This window comes from Mytilus edulis, chromosome 6 (genome assembly GCF_963676685.1).
Source record: "Mytilus edulis chromosome 6, xbMytEdul2.2, whole genome shotgun sequence".
Taxonomy (NCBI): domain Eukaryota; kingdom Metazoa; phylum Mollusca; class Bivalvia; order Mytilida; family Mytilidae; genus Mytilus; species Mytilus edulis.
The window spans coordinates 9872591-9890528 of NC_092349.1; the positions used below are offsets into that span (position 1 = coordinate 9872591).

At 37.3% G+C, this 17938-nt stretch overlaps 4 protein-coding genes across 4 annotated transcripts in view; all 4 read left to right on the plus strand.

Annotated features, from left to right (window-relative positions):
• The first annotated feature begins 10492 nt into the window (after window positions 1-10492).
• Window positions 10493-11017, plus strand: LOC139526182 (craniofacial development protein 2-like). Its single transcript, XM_071321308.1, has one exon. It carries the CDS (start codon window positions 10493-10495, stop codon window positions 11015-11017), a length of 525 nt encoding a protein of 174 aa, XP_071177409.1.
• Window positions 11018-11188: 171 nt separating this feature from the next.
• LOC139526183 (uncharacterized) lies at window positions 11189-11734 on the plus strand. Its single transcript, XM_071321309.1, has one exon. The coding sequence runs from the start codon at window positions 11189-11191 to the stop codon at window positions 11732-11734; it is 546 nt and encodes a 181-aa protein (XP_071177410.1).
• Window positions 11735-12620: 886 nt separating this feature from the next.
• LOC139526184 (uncharacterized) lies at window positions 12621-13154 on the plus strand. Its single transcript, XM_071321310.1, has one exon. The coding sequence runs from the start codon at window positions 12621-12623 to the stop codon at window positions 13152-13154; it is 534 nt and encodes a 177-aa protein (XP_071177411.1).
• A 984-nt stretch (window positions 13155-14138) lies between these two features.
• LOC139525975 (uncharacterized) overlaps window positions 14139-17938 on the plus strand; it is a 65948-nt gene continuing 62148 nt past the window's right edge. The window contains exon 1 of the mRNA XM_071321165.1: window positions 14139-14460. The gene's annotated coding sequence lies outside the window, so the exon portion shown is untranslated. The remainder of the gene's footprint in view (window positions 14461-17938) is intronic.

A 17938-nucleotide genomic window follows, 5' to 3' on the forward strand; every position in this document is an offset into this window, starting at 1 on the left:
ATTAAATTCAACCAAATCATAGATTCATTCTAAACATATTAAGATTGTTGTAAAAGGATTTTCTAGAATAATGTCATCTTCGATATCTTCGGAGCGCTTAGATTGTCCCTTTTTAGCCAAAAAATGTCAAAAATTTTAAGACAAAGGTCACAGGGCAATGGTGAGAGCCCCCTGATCTCTCAATCTTTCTAATAATAAGCAGACATTTAGTCAATAGGAAGATACAAACGTGACTTTAAGAAATTTGGGTACACTTCCTGTCTTTCATGTTTACGGAGCGCCCAAAGTGCCAGTTGGATATTCAATATATATATACCATGTATACCGAAAACCTACCCGAGACCGCTTAAATGAGGCTGAGACCCCCCTGGTCTTTCAATGTCCATTAAATTCAACCAAATCATAGATACTACACATATTAAGATTTTTGTAGAAGGATTTTCTAGAATAATGTCATCTTCGATATCTACGGAGCGCTTAGATTGTAACTTTTTAGCAAAAAAAAGTCAAAAATTTTAGAACAAAGGGCACAGGGCAATGGTGAGAGCCCTTCCTTATCTCTCAATCTTTCTAATATTATGCAGACATTTAGTCAATAAGTAGATACAAACGTGACTTAAAGACATTTGGGTACACTAACTTCATGTTTACGGAGGGCCCAAATTGCCAGTTGGATATTCAAAATGTATAGCGAAAACCTACCCGAGACTGCTTAAATGAGATTGAGACCCCTGGTCTTTCAATGTCCATCAAATTCAACCAAATCATAGATTCTATATATATAACGATTGTAATAAAAGGGGAATGTTCTTGAACGGACTGTTTGCTCCAGATCAGATCAGACCAGAACCCTAGTAGAATCGAGGACCTTGTTTCAAGTACAAACCGTCACCATAGGTTGAAGTTAGCTTGACGGGGGAAGATATACAGACCTTTATCACACACCTTCACACACCCTTTTGATGTAAAATCAAGGTCCACATGCATTGTTGACGGCTTTTTCACAAAGGCAACTTAGGGCTCCAACACCTCATGATGGCAGAATTGTGTTCGCCAACATAGGAAGGGCTCGCATTGCCCTTCCCGCTAACATGGGTAGGAATCCACTTCTTTTTGAATGATTTTCTTCAATTGGGTAGTGATTATTTTCAGAGTCATACCACTACAATCTTTTTATAGGAGCTTGGTGATCTTTTCAATCTGTCGCTGAGTAAGCAACATATTGTGTTCACCTTGCAGGTTTGTGTGGGATAAACGAATGGTGACCGGGAAACCTATTTTGGCTGCTCTCTGTAATTTATTAGCTTGACTTTTTATCAAGTTCAAACCGTATTTTGATAATCTATTTATTCATACCTCGCGGAGATGGAAGCGGATGGTAAGATGTTCACTGCGGAGATTGATAGGATCGCCGTCTTGATCGGTGAGATATTGATTGCGGGGGAAAAGCTGTAGATAGTGGACTGTTTCATTGATGATGCCACTGTTCACCAGGATGCTGTAGATGCTTCTGATGTTAACAATGTATTCACCCTCTTTGTAACCGTTTGTTGTCCGATCAAATGTGTAGAGCTGTGACTTAAATCCCAATATGGTGTTCGATTCCTTAAATTGTAGTTGGAGGAGGGGGGTTGAACCGGGTAAGAATGCAACTATCGTTTCCAGAGACAAGGATGAAAAACCCTTGTTTTGGGTCTTTGTTGTCGACGATTTGCTGCAACAGTGTGGTGTCCATTTATTTATTAAACACGACGTTCAACATCTGACCGTCCTTTACGAACTGGTGGACTTCTACGGAGATTGCAAGTGCAAAATGCTTCGGTTTTGGCGAGAACATAACGCTCGAATTCCCCTCGAATCTGGATGTCCACTCGGACTGATGACTTACATCGATGACAAACAGCGGCTATAGGTTAATGAAATCAGAGGGGTTAACGCTACCTTTACTGAGAAGGGTGTCAATGTTGTAGAATTTCTATCTGAAGTCTATAGCCTCCTTGAACACTCTGGCAACCTTGTTTTGTGAAAAACCGGCATTAAAGTCGACGGCTGAGTAGCGTTCAGCTTTAAGGGTGACATGGATATTTTGCAATCGACAGTGATTGAACACGGAAGCATTATGGGTTTTGTCATTATCTCTGTCGGTTTGAAAGGCAACGATGATATATCTAGGCTTTTCGCGACCACTATTGGCAGCTAGGCGGCAGTTAAACTGTGAGGCTTGGGAAGGCTATGAAATCGCACTGTCTCATGCGAAATCCACAGTGGATCTTGAATTTATTCTGGATGATTTTGTACAGTTGCATCTTGTTTTCGTCTGCAGGAGTGACGTGAGGGAGGAACCAAGAGATCTTATTCGGGATTATTTTTGCCACGTTATTGACGGCGGTTGCCCTAAGAATGGCATTTGCATCTGAATTGCGAACGAGTCGGAGTTCGTGCCTGAACCCGTACACTTTTTTGTTGTAATCATCCCAAAATATGTTTCAGGGGGATGGCAAACGAGTACGATCCTTTGTTGGTGGGCTTGGTGATTATGTATCCATAGCAGGCTGCAAATCTAGTGTTCTCAGCCTCGGCATCAGTGGAAGAATCCAAATGCCACACTTGGTTGAGACTATGCGATTTGGAGAAGTTGTCGGGGTAGGTAAACATTCCCAGCATAGTGGTGGCGATGCTGGGGTCGTTAATGTGTTCAATCTGCTGGCCGGAGAGTCGATAACAGATAGCAAGAGATATATGATACGATTGTGAATGAGATCAACCTCTGCATATGCAGTGCCGTCGTGCTTTTGAAGTCGTCCTTCTACCAAGAGATAACGCTCGGTTGGGTAGAGGAACAGGTCCTGCGTTTCGATGTTAATTCGGATCTCCGCTCCAGAGTTGGTAAGTTGGGCACCGGCTTAAGGTTCGAATCGTGAACCTGGTATTAATATTTTTGAAGACTTTCATCGAAGGTCAACCCTTCTGTGATTGTAAGGATGTCAGACATTATTTATTTATTTATTTATAGCGTCGGAGGAAGTCGTGGATGGTAGCGATGCCACGACCAGAAATGAGATTGTTTAACTGGGTTTGGTTTGGGCTTACTGCGTTTAACACTGACCTGTTGATTGGGCTTGCTGCGTTGGACACTGGGTTTTCGAGGGCAGGTCACTTTGTCAACGACATGATCGACGACTTTGGCTACCACCTTTTTAACTCCTATCCTGGCAGTGGCTGCATTGGTGGCAGCGCTCATAGCCTTACTTTCCAAGGTCTTGGCAGCAGAGGAGGCGAACATGCGACCAGTGATACCGGCGATAGTGTCAAACAAACATTTATCACCGTATGCATACTTTCGAGCAAAACCTTTCTTAAGGTGGTACCTAACACTTCAGGGTATTTACTCTGTAAAATCAGCAGAACGTTTTAATGACGTTGTGTTTATAAAGGAATATAAAGCTTCGCAATGATCAAAATAAGTGTTTGTCAAACTGCTATATAACCAGTGTAATTTTTCTGAAGTAACGGTTGGTTCAAATGTTTTGAATTTTTTTATATTTTTGTCAAAATTTCAAAGTAAATACTTTGTCAAAATTTTAAGAAAATTAAACGAGCCAAATTAATTTTAGTTAAAGTGTTAGGTACCACCTTATTTCTTTTATTTACAGGATAATACGATGAAGTTGCTTATATTCCTTGATGCTGATGTGTTCACCTTTCTTCATTGCATAGTCGACAAGGTCTTAAAGACTTCGGGCTCGAACGATTCTGTTTTTTTTTCACCATGAGTTCCCAGAGGTCAAGGGTTCCTTTGTACCTCACATCATCCACGAAAATATCATCGCCGTCAGAAGTAATAACTGGTTCGCTTCCGATCGCGATCGAGAGGTGTGGTCGGCGGAAGGATTGTTATTGAGCTGCAAATATTGCTGTGCTCGAGGTCCGAGGATGGTGTCTGTAGGTGGTGCAATGGGAAGTCAAACTTGGGCGGTGGAAGAGGGAGGGCTGTCACTGCTGCAGGAAGGTATACGATCGTTTTGGTGACCGGTGAAGCTGTCTAACGCTGAGCCTCAACCACAGACTTAACAACTTGGAAAGGTCCCGGTTGAGTCGAATCTTCTCGAGGCGATGCTGCATGTTACTGGCTTGAATCTTCCGCTTGATCTCTTGCAACTCCCTGACGAGCGCCTCACACTGTTTAGGGTCCGTCATCTTTATAAACGTCATTTATTTATAGTGTTGACGTGAACCCCCCTAAGCGATGGTTTGACACCTCTGAGCGGTTTTTTTTAACGCCCCTAAGCGTTGGTTTGAACAGTGGTACCTTTCCTGAAAACATTCATATTTAAAAAATTCACCATTGCCCTAATGCGAAACTAAACTTCTAATTGTGTATTGCTACCTTATCGTTTTTGGTTTCAACCTTATAGGTAAATTAAAACACTCAATGTCCGCGTACACCACGAAAGGGACTATCATCGAGTGGGTGTTGTTGACAAAGGTCAGCTGGTATATCCCTTTCTTTGGGCAGCTCTATCTTGACTGCCTTGTGTTTGACGCAACACTCTTTGTTGGTCTCCAGGACTTCCTTGTTATAAAAGTGGTTCAAGCACCTGTAGCCTTCGATCAGCAGTAAGTTGAGTTCTCTCTCCCGCTGTTCACCAACGTTTGAAATGCGCAGCGGGTATACTTCACTATCATCTATTATAAATACATTAAGCGCCAGGGTGGAATTGGCCTTCTCAAATTTATTAATATCCTTAAGGCTAACCAGATTGATCTCTGTGTAACCCTGTCCGTCTGTTTTGGGTCTATCTTGTTATGGTGAAAGGCTGAAAGTTTGGCCCACTTGAAACACTCCTCGTCGTTATTTTTCACATTGATTACAGCCTTATTGGCTTTGATCCACGCCGGCTAATCAATGTACTGCGACCCACCCAGCGGTCGGTGTTTGTTAATATTGACTTGAAGTTTTACAATTGCCTTCGATGTCCAGCCACTTTTTTCAGAGGTCCACTGTGCAATCTTTTCTACGATCTTTGCATTCATCTCCTCAAGCAAGTCCGTGGTTGATGTGAAAATCTGGTTTCCAGAGTGAAAGTATCCATCTTACTTGTTGGGTTAATCTTAACAGTGCAGCATCACATTGACCTTTTATCCTTTCAATGCCCAATCGTCTATAAGTTCTACCCTTGACATGCGAGAGACCTCAAGGAAGGTCTGCATATTGATGTCAATAATTGGGGTCATCTTTTATGAAGTAAATACATCTTTAAAGGCTTTCTTCAGTGGATGTACCTCAATTTTATTCCCAATGGCTTTCCTATCTTCTCTGATCTTTTCCTGTAACTTCTCCAGTAGTCGATCTTTCGACATTCTGCTAACCCCTATCAACCCATGATGTTTGGCCTGGGTGATAATATCCTTCCTCGCATAGGGTTGGGACAACGCTCAAATAATGTTGGTCTTCGTTCCGATCAACTGAACCAACTGACCCTTTCTCATCCGAGAGTACCATTGGAAGTGGTTCATTTTGGCAATACTTCTCATGGCTTTGACATTTTCAAAAACTAATTCCAGCTAGTTTTAGCTATTGGATCCGTGTCTTTATCTTAACAATCAAAATTAAATTAATTTAGGTCACCCAAAACCACTATCCCCAGTTCAATGGTTTTTAGATCTGGTTTTTGATATTTCGATCCTATCGTCCATATCAAAAAATCAAAAAATTCGTGGTAATCATACCCAGTGCGCCTGGTTTTTTTCATCCCATAGCTCACAATTTGCAGAGCTCAATAGGTCTCTATCTTTGCCAATACGGCGGTCAGCTGCTTGTTAAATCTCTCACAACCCCAAGGTTATGATTTTTGCCTACCTATTAACTGAAATGTCTTCTTAATATTAGGCAAATTGAGAGATCAGGGGTCTATCACCATTGCCCTGTGCCCTTTGTCCTAAAATTTTGATAATTTTTAGCTGAAAAGTGACAATATAAGCCCTCCATAGATATCGAATATGACAATATTCTGGGAAATCCTTCTAATACAACCTTTATATATACAGAGTCTATGATTTAATTAAATTCTATGGACATTGAAAGACCAGGGGGGTCTCATCCTCATTTATGCGGTCTCAGGTAGGTTTTCACTACATATTTTGAATATCAAACTGGCACTTTGGGCGCTCCGTAAACATGAAAGACAGAAGAGTACCCCAATTCATTTTAGTCACGTTTGTATCTACCTGTTGAATTAATGTCTGCTTAATATTAGGCAGATTGAGAGATCAGGGGGCTATCACCATTGCCCTGTGCCCTTTGTCCTAAAATTTGGATAATTTTTAGCTGAAAAGTGTCAATATATGCCCTCCATAGATATCGAATATGACAATGTTCTGGGAAATCCTTCTTAATACAACTTTTATTTATACAGAGTTTATGATTTAATCAAATTTTATGGACATTGAAAGACCAGGGGGTGGGGGTCTCATCCTCATTTATGCGGTCTCAGGTAGGTTTTCACTATATATTTTGAATATCCAACTGGCACTTTGGGCGCTCCGTAAACATTGAAGACTGGAAGTGTACCCAAATTCCTTTTAGTCACGTTTGTATCTACCTGTTGACTAAATGTCTGCATAATTTGAGGCAGATTGAGAGATCGGGGGCTATCACCATTGCCCTGTGCCCTTTGTTCTAAAATTTTGATCATTTTAAGCTGAAAAGTGACAATATAAGCCCTCCATAGATATCGTATATGACAATATTCTGGGAAATCCTTCTAATACAACCATTATATATACAGAGTCTATGATTTACTTAAAGTTTATGGACATTGAAAGACCAGGGGGTCTCATCCTCGTTTAAGCGGTCTCAGGTAGGTTTTCACTATATATTTTGAATATCAAACTGGCACTTTGGTCGCTCCGTCAACATGAAAGACAAGAAATGTACAAAAATTCCTTTTAGTCACGTTTGTATCTACCTATTAACTAAATGTCTGCTTAATATTAGTCAGATTGAGAGATCAGGGGGCTATCACCATTGCCCTGTGCCCTTTGTCCTAAATGTTGATAATTTTTAGCTAAAAAGTGACAATATAAGCCCTCCATAGATATCGAATATGACAATTTTCTGGGAAATCCTTTTAATACAACCTTTATATATACAGAGTCTATGATTTAATTAAATTCTATGGACATTGAAAAACCAGGGGGTCTCATCCTCGTTTAAGTGGTCTCAGGTAGGTTTTCACTATATATTTTAAATATCCAACTGGCACTTTGGGCGCTCCGTAAACATGAAAGACAGGAAATGTACCCAAATTCCTTTTAGTCACGTTTGTATCTACCTGTTGACTAAATGTCTGCTTAATATTAGTCAGATTGAGAGATCAGGGGGCTATCACCATTGCCCTGTGCCCTTTGTCCTAAAATTTTGATAATTTTTAGCTGAAAAGTGACAATATAAGCCCTCCATAGATATCGAATATGACAATATTCTGGGAAATCCTTCTAATACAACCTTTATATATACAGAGTCTATGATTTAATCAAATTTTATGGACATTGAAAGACCAGAGGGGTCTCAAACTCATTTAAGCGGTCTCAGGTAGGTTTTCACTATATATTTTAAATATCCAACTGGCACTTTGGGCGCTCCGTAAACACAAAAGACAGGAAGTGTACCCAAATTCCTTTTAGTCACGTTTGTATCTACCTGTTGACTAAATGTCTGCTTAATATTAGGCAGATTTAGAGATCAGGGGGCTATCACCATTGCCCTGTGCCCTTTGTCCTAAAATTTTGATAATTTTTAGCTTAAAAGTGACAATATAAGCCCTCCATAGATATCGAATATGACAATATTCTGGGAAATCCTTCTAATACAACCTTTATATATACAGAGTCTATGATTTAATTAAAGTTTATGGACACTGAAAGACCAGGGGGGTCTCATCCTCATTTAAGGGGTCTCAGGTAGGTTTTCACTATATATTTTCAATATCCAACTGGCACTTTGGGCGCTCCGTAAACATGAAAGACAGGAAGTGTACCCAAATTCCTTTTAGTCACGTTTGTATCTACCTGTTGACTAAATGTCTGCTTAATATTAGTCAGATTGAGAGATCAGGGGGCTATCAACATTGCCCTGTGCCCTTTGTCCTAAAATTTTGATAATTTTTAGCTGAAAAGTGACAATTTAAGCCATCCATAGATATCGAATATGACAATATTCTGGAAAATCCTTCTAATACGACCTTTATATATACAGAGTCTATGATTAATTGAAGTTTGTGGACATTGAAAGACCAGGGGGGGGGGGGGGGGTCTCATCCTCATTTAAGCGGTCTCGGGTAGGTTTTTACTATATATTTCTTTTTTGGGCTTTCCATAATATTTCTATTTATATTTCTTAATGTTTTCTAAAGTTAGCGGGTTTTCATTTTGTTTTAAGAAATATCATGTATAAAAGTAAATATTTGAAGTTTTTGTATTGACAACAATCTATATTACATAAAGACAAATATGCAACTTAGAAAAGGGTGTATATTCGAATTTACAACAGCTTGAAGAGGTCATTTAACGATTTCCTAAATATCTTATCAGTCCTCTTAACTAAGAAAATCTTGTTTTTAATGTTATCAAGTATTTCTTTTTTTTATGATTTTCAACAAAATTGGAATATCCAACCGACTGCTGGCAGCCGGTTGGATATTGAATAATGAATATCGAATAACGAACCGGCTGCTAACTTCACATACATCAATTGAAGGTCTTTCCACCTCGATATTAAATAAGAATCGATTTAAAAACTATGTTTGGAAAATGTCATTCTTGGTTCATGTAATTTATTACTTCAAACTGATATAAACATGATAAAAAAAAATACAATTATGATTGACACTTTTTCATAGGAATAGTCTGAAATAGGCTACTTCCGGTAAAAATACGGTCAATTCCGATAAAATGTCTACAACCAAATGCAGAAGACCGAACCAGTAAGAATTTTTGGCAAAGGTCAAAATCTAGAACGTCAAATTTACCTTTGACCTTGACCTCAATATCGAGGTCATTAGTCAGAGATCTCAAATCAAAAGACGCCAGGTCAATCATTTGTTTGGTAGTAGAGTAATACTAATTTCAAATACATAAGGGGAGAAAACTCCTTTAAAGGTTGACCGAAACACTTCGACTGAAACGGGTTGAAGTTGCGTCCTATTGTAAACAGTTATTGAACAAACACATCATATCATTAATTGTTACAGTTTCTTTTAATTAAAGATAACAAGCAAAATTCAAAATTGAGAAAATGACCTTGACCTTTGACCTTGACCTCAATTTGCTTCAAATTGACCAAGGACTCCATATCAAAATACTTTAGGCCTTTACGACTTATAATGTGTGAATTCATTCGACAAATAAAACCTATCTTAAATTTTCAAAGGGAAACAACTCCCATAAGATATCTTCCGATCACTCCAGTCAAAATAAACCAAATCATTATTTAAGAGTAGACAAACAATTTGGTGAAGACAGTTTGTTAAAATCTTTTACCGATTTAGAGATATAGCGATAACAAGAAAAAGGGGACGCGGGGAGATAACTCCTATAAGAATAAGTGTGTATAGAGGGGCGCTGGTGTGCTGGTGGTTGTACCACAGGATTGTGCATGCGTCTAGTGTGGTAGAGCCATAGGATTTTTATCACCGCTGGCTAGCCTGCTTGCAGGTGAAAAAGAAAGCCGAGTAAGTAAGTCTTTCTGCCAGTACATAGCCTCTGCACTATTCAAGACTTCTGCAATGCCTCCCCGCGACAGCACACGGTAACTAGGGTATAGTGCCCTAGGCATAATTGTAGAGGATATCGGAGCAGCAAGGGCCACAGAGATGCAGTGTGTAGGCCCACCGGCGTGTTGATCAAACCTTGCCCCAGCTATGGGTAAATAGTTGGTCAGATGAAGATCATAGCTCTGTTAAAGCAGTTCATCTAAGAGAAGGACAACTTGATACAAAACCAATGGCTTGATGGGAGTCATAAGCTTTGGTTAGCAGCTTATCTAGAGGAAGGAAACCTTGATTAATAAATCCCTGGCCCTCCTGGTACGGGGGTTTGGCGTCAGGCTAATCACCTTGCCCTGTAAAAAAAAAGCTGATTACAGAAACTAATACAGTCGATATACATGCTTGCCCTTCTAGGGTTGGAGCAGAAGTTGTTTTTAATGCAACTGACCGCCATGCGATGCAGAGAATGACGTCTAATAAACCGATACCACTGTTTTCGCCCAACAAAGTCACCAAAGCTGCGCAATGGAATGTACGCACAATGTATGAATGTGGGAAATATGCTCAGATAGCAAAGGAGATGAGAAACTATGATATAAACATACTTGGCATAAGTGAGGCAAGATGGAACCAAAGTGGAGTTTTGACACTGGTAACAGGTGAGGGAGATTCTATACTCGGGAAACCCAAATGCAAATGATTACCACACAAAAGGAGTAGCAATAATGCTTTCAAACACATCAAAGAAGAGCCTGATGGAATGGGAACCAGTAAATGAGAGAATAATGTGGGTGAGACTAAAAGCTAAATGCCAAAACATAATTATCATACAGTGTTATGCACCAACCAATGATGCCGAAGATGATGTAAAGGAATGTTTTTATGAACAACTACAACATGTTTGGGACAACATCCCCAAAAGAGACGTCAAAATAGTCATGGGTGATATGAATGCTAAGATTGGAAAAGAGAACAAGGACAGAGAGAAAACACTAGGAAAACATGGTCTAGGAGAAATAAATGAGAATGAAGAAAAGCTAGTTGAATTCTGTGAGATGAACGAGCTTGTGATAGGAGGCAGTTTATTTCCACATAAGAACATACACAAGGAGACATGGGAATCACCTGATGGAAAAACAAAAAATCAGATTGACCACATCATGATAAGTCAGATATGGAGAAGCTCACTACAAGACGTGAGAGTTATGAGAGGAGCAGATATATCAGCTCAGACCACCATCTTATCATAGCCAAAGTAAAAATTAAACTTGCAAAAGGGACTAAAGTGGAACAAAAACGGATTAAGTATAATGTGGAGAAGCTCAAAGACCTACATCTCAAAGATCAATTCCAAATCGAGCTCAGGAACAGATTTGAAGTACTTAAAGATGGGCCAGACCTGGACATAAATAACGAATGAGATGGGAAGAGATATCATCAAGGAAGTGTGTGAAGATGTACTTGGTAGAAAAACTAACAAAAAGAAAGATTGGATGTCACTTGGGACGTGGGATAAAGTAGAAGAGAGAAGGAAAATGAAGGAAAAGGTTAATAATGCAAGAACAAGGGCTCAGAAACAAGAACCACAAAACAAACACCAGCTCCTAAACAAAGAAGTGAAAAAATGTTGTAGGAAAGACAAGAGAGAATTTGTAAATGATCTAGCAACTGAAGCAGAATTTGCTGCATATAAGGTCGACATCAAAACCTTGTACAATATCACCAAAACCCTTAGTAGACGAAACACAGCTAAGTCTAAACCAGTAAAGGATAAAGATGGAAAAGTCCTAACCAATCTTAATGAACAGATGGAAAGATGGAATGAATATTTTGTCAATGTCCTTAAAAGACCAGAACCAGACCAACCAGTAATAGTAGAGCCAGCTGGGGTGGATTTGAAAATAAAAATAGATAACATCAAGAAATATGAAGTGAAAAAGGCCATCAAATCACTCAAAAAGGCATAGATGAAATACCACCTGAAATTTTCAAATCTTGAGGCAATGACATAATCGAATACATGTACAAACTAAACTCCTGAATAAGATCTGGCAGGAAGAAAAGATATCAACAGAATGGTTAAAGGGTTTGTTAGTGAAGCTGCCAAAGAAGGGTGATTTAGGGCTATGTGAGAATTGGAGAGGCATAACACTTCTATCAGTAGCTAGTAAAATACTGTGCTGAATTATACTCAGCAGAATTAAAGATGCAATTGATCAGGTACTGAGAGACGAACAAGCAGGTTTCAGATCAAACAGAAGCTGCACTGACCAAATATCAACACTACGTACCATCATTGAACAATCGGTAGAATGGCAATCATCCTTCTACATCAACTTTGTCGATTTTGAAAGGGCATTCGATAGTGTCAACAGAGAAGGGCTGTGGCAACTGCTAAGGCATTATGGCATACCAACAAAAATTGTGAACATGATCAAGGCATTGTAAGAGGATTTCACAGTACAGGTGATACATGAATCATCATTCACCAATCCTTCCCATGTAAATACTGGTGTGAAACAAGGCTGCCTACTCTCCCCTACACTATTCTTGATAGCTATAGACTGAGTAACAAAGCAAGCACTAGACACTTCACCAAGAGGTATACAGTGGAACTTCGCACGAAGGCTAGAAGACCTAGATTTTGCAGATGATCTGGCTCTGTAATCTCACCGTTTGAAAGACATGAGAGACAAAACCACTGAACTCCATGAAACAGGAAAAAAACTAGGGCTAAAAATCAACACCAAGAAGACAAAAATTATGAAAGTAAAGACCAGAAAAGGAGGAACAGTCTCAATTTAAGGGAAAGATATTGAAGAAGTAGATCAGTTTACTTATTTAGGAAGCATCATGGATAGAACTGGTGGGACAGATGCAGACACCAGGACAAGAATAAGTAAAGCCCGACAAGCATTTGCTATGCTGAAGCTAGTTTGGAAATCAACAGCATTTACAGAAAACACCAAAATTCGAATTTTTAACACTAATGTTAAATCAGTCCTTTTTTATGGTGCAGAGACCTGGAGACTTACAGCAGGGATACAACATCAAATCCAGGTTTTTATCAACAAATGCCTGCGCCAAATTTGTAAATTTTGGTGGCCAGAAACCATTAGTAACAAATGCTTATGGGAAAGAACCAACCAGGAACCAGCAACTAAACAACTAAAGAGGAGAACTTGGCAATGGATTGGGCATACTTTGAGGAAACCTGTAGGTACCATCAATAGACAGGCATTAGAATGGAATCCCCAAGGACATCGGAGACCGGGAAGACCATTTCACAGCTGGAGAAGATCAAGGCACAAAGAACTGGAGGAAATTGGATATACCTGGACTGAATCAAAAAGGATAGCCCAAAATAGAGTAAGATGGAAATGTTAAAGCGACTGTAGCAGACTATGTTCCACAAGGAGCGAAGAGGATTAAGTCAAAAGTCAAGTAAGTCAAGAGGGGCGCTGTCTTCTGTGTCTATAACATCTTCTTCGGAGGCTATTTCCCAGCGTAAAAAGTTCAAGTAACATCAAACTTTGCATGATTTTTTGACAGTTCAAACAGGGTCAGCTAACTATGATTAAACGATGCATTTGTTTCTTCTTCTGTAACGTTTAACAAACTATAACAAACGGCACACAACGTTCACCAAACTTTGGTTAGAAAGAAATGCACTCTTGATCTCTTGATAGATATATGTAAAGTTGTAAACAGTTTCAGAAAAGATATCATTCCAGGGGATGGAAATTTTACTATTAGGTTAAAAATTTTGGCAAATATGTGACATCTTTGTACTCTTTTTGCAATATTTTTTAGCATATTCATTCAGGTTGTTGCCATACAGCAAAAAGAAAATAAATATCTTTTACCATTCTACTATTGAATATCAAATCTATGAAAAATAAGGATTACATACTTATGCACATACATGACACAAACTACGCTTTATTTGTAAAAAAAAAAGCAAGGAAAAGGGGATGGTAAAGTTTATGTATATTGCTATCTAACATAAGTACTAAACAAGTGACAAATCTCTTTTTGTGGTGTCATTTCCAAACAAAGAGCAATAAAACTACCATTACATATCAGTGTCCACTATGAGGAAGTTTTTATTCCTCTTTGTTGAGGTAGTGCAAGTCTCTCATACTGCCCTCACAGTGGTCGTCGTGTCAGCCGCTGCCTCGCCTAGATTTCTCGGCGCCCTTTGCTATCTACACCTTCTTGTTCGTCTTCTATGCACTCTTCAAGCTCCGTCACAGCTATTAAGGTTCATCATAACCGTTTGGCTAAAATGGCCGTATTAACACCCTAAATTTTAATCTGAGTGCAGACTAACCTATACACCTGCAACAGTTTTAAGGGATGGCAGGAACTAGATATATAAATTTTAAATGCATTTTATGTTTCAGAAAATTACAAACTTTTCTAGATTTTGCTATCCATTTTTTTTTTCGTTCCTGCAGAAGGTGCAAAAATTAACTAAGTAGTGAAAACGATTGAGAAGCTCCCCTCATATAATCAATGTTGTGAGTAGTATTGATTTAAATGGACAATAGATGGACAACAGACACCTGTAAACAATAGGTGATTTAACAGGTTTAAACTGTGTAACTGAGTGGGCCGTATCAAATGAAACTCAGGTGTTTGTTTATTTTGCTATCTTCTGCAGACTGGAAAAATGGACATCAAAATCCAGGTAAGTTTTTAATTTTCTGAAACGTAGACTTCATATAACTTTTATATATCTAGTTCCTGCCATGCCTTAAAACTTTCCTGGATGTACCAGTTTGTCTGTACTCATAGTAATTTTTGAGGTGTAAACACGGCCATATTTTTCAATTCCTTATGAACCTGTCTCTCTTAGCTCTTACTCCTTTGCCCACAAATCCAACTGCTTTATTTCTATGTAGAACGTTAAATGTTTTATAAGAAAAGGTCATGGAAGTGCTATGTAAAATTCCTGAATCTTTCAATCTATGAGGCATTTTAGAAAATGCCTGTAACATATGTATAATAACCATAAGCAGCCCTAAAGCAATTAATTTACTTGACCTACATGTGAAATTTGGGCCTTTTACTAATACATCAATTCCCATTAGACAAAAAAAACAAAACAAACATATTAATAAATGTTAAATCAAGTCGCGTACATATTCGTATATCTATAATACTAAAATAACGAGATCCAATTTGTCAGCCGTCATGGGGTAAACACGACATAAGTCAAATCAAAGAATTCAACTTTATATATTAAATATATATATATATACAAGCAAATTTACAGATCTAACATTGTTGGGTTGATGTTTAGACGAGTTGTATATACATTATGTACACAGCCATGTATCACCATCATTGATGGCGATCCGATGGATACATCTGTTGTAGAGTTGTCACTGACTCAGACGTACTTATAAATATAATTATTTTCTGTGACTGTATCTTACATTAATTTGTAGGATCCTTTACTATAGATAATTTAGCTGATCTGTAACAATAACATCTTCATGCCTTATATATCATGTACTGTAGTACGCCGCTAGATTAAAACTGACGAGGAAAGGTAACACACGGCCAGCGAAAGCTCTATTTTTGTAGAGCCCAGGTGGTCGTGTGGTCTAGCGGGACGGCTGCAGTGCAGACGATTTGGTGTCACGATATCACAGTAGCATGGGTTCGAATTCCGGCGAGGGAAGAACCAAAAGTTTGCGAAAGCAAATTTACAGATCTAACATTGTTGGGTTGATGTTTAGACGAGTTGTATATATATATTATATTATATATAATACTAAAATAGTAAACGAGGTTCAATTGGTCACCCATCATGAGGTAAAAACATTTAACTTTATATTATATAGTTAATATAGGACTATGGTGTTGATTAAAAATTACACCACTCCAGACCCTATTGTTGTCCACAAAATTAATATTTCCAATAATTAACGAGTTCCGGGTCGAACCCGATACCGATGCCAATAGTATATTCACCTGTTACATGTGTTACTTATTACCTTATCTGTACGTTCCGCATCTGACAGGCGCACCACCATACGGTGTATTTAGGATTTTGCTATAAACACGGGTTATAACCACAGGGTTGACACTACTAAATTCAATCATTGTCACATTGTTTCCTATTGCAGTATTTTAATAAGTTTGACTTTCTAAGATGACAATACGGTTACTAAAAATCTAGACTTAAATTAAGGCTATAGGTACAGTTTTCAATTTGTTAGCCAGCATGACGTAACACAGCGAATCAAAGAATTAAACTTTTTTGTCCCATTACATAAATCAGGAGATAAAAATTATCCCAATAACTACAGAGGAGTCTCTATGATTAATTTTCTTGCAAAAATATTTAATGCAACTCTAAACAATAGGCTTACTAAAATTATAGATTAACAATTAAGTACCAGCCAATTTGGTTTTAGAAAGAACCACAGAACTGCAGATAGCATTTTTATATTAAAATCTCTAATAAATAAGTATTTACATAAAAACAAAAAGAAATTTTATGCTTGTTTTGTAGATTTAAGAAAGGCATTTGACTCTGTATGGAGAGATGCTCTTTTGTACAAACTTTATAATATGGGGGTATAGGAAAGAAAATTTTTAACATTATAAAACATCAATATGATGACACTGGGTCTTCAATTAAATACAAAAACATGGTAACTGATATGTTTAATATTACAAGAGGGGTAAAACAAGGTGATTCACTGAGTCCAACTTTATTTAATATATTCATTAATGACATCACAGAGGTCTTTGAAATTTACTTGTGTTCTCCTCTAAAAATTATAGACTCAAAACTAAGTTGCCTGCTTTTTGCAGATGACTTGTTAATCTTTTCAGAAACTAAAACAGGGCTACAAAATAGTCTCAATAATTTAGCTTTATACTGTGATAAATGGCAGATAGAATTGAATATTAAAAAGACAAAATATATGATATTTGAATTAATAGGACATGCTCTAAACTAGAACAGTAACATTGATAATGTATCAGAATATTAATATTTAGGCTTATTAATTAAATGCAATGGCAACATATCTCATAGTACTAAAGAACTTGTCCAAATAGCCCAAAAAGCTTTATTTGGGTTGAAAGCTTACACAAAGTCTTTGAATAATTTACCAGTCAAAGTTGCATGCCACCTCTTTGATTCCCTCATAAAAACCAAAAATGGTAAATATACAACTCTGAAGGTACATATTAAGACACATAAATATCTCTTTTTAGAGCAAAAAATAGAGCTTTAAATTCTGAAAAAGAAGTAGATTATTTTAAATTTGCAGAAAATAGTCCAATTGAAAAATTACACCTGCAATTTTGTAAATTTCTACTAGGTACTAGAAAAAAATGCATCTAATCTAACTAGAGCTGAATTGGGGAGACTTCCTATAGAATTTAATATTGAAACACAAACTTTATTATATTTAAAGAGATTTGAATGCTGTAAGTTAAATCCTCTTTTGAAAGAAGCTTACACGCTTAGTAAAAACTTAGACTCAGAAGGAGTATACTCCTGGTTTTCATATGTAAAAAATATTTTAAGTGAACTTAGTTGAGATATAGTACAATTTAGACCAAAAAAAATAATTCATTTATCGTTTATATATAAAAAAAAAAAAAAAGCTCTAAAAACTACTTTGAAAATTTGATACATGATAAGATGCAAAACATCGATGAAAAAAGTAAACTTTATTTATATAAGAATCTTAAATAAAATTTATGTTTTGAAGACTATTTAAGAACATCAAATAGATATAGGAAGATGTGGTGTGAGTGCCAATGAGACAACGCTCCATCCAAATATCAATTTAAAAAAAAAACTTTACTAGTCTTATAGAAAATTAATAACAAAACTAAGAATAAGTGACCATAATTTAAATATAGAAAAAGGCAGAAATACTAATATTCCTATAGAGCAGAGATTATGCCTTAAATGTAAAAAAAATAGAAAACGAAGAACATTTTATATTAGATTGAAAATTAAATATGGAACTAAGAAATAACTTTTTTAACAATTTGGATTTTAATTTTTCTGTTAAAGATTAAATTTTATCTGATGAAAAAAAGTTGATTTTTATACTCAATCTATCAACATTATCACAAGTAAACACATTGGGGTCCTACATCAAAAGGTCATTAGAACTGAGAACAGGGGA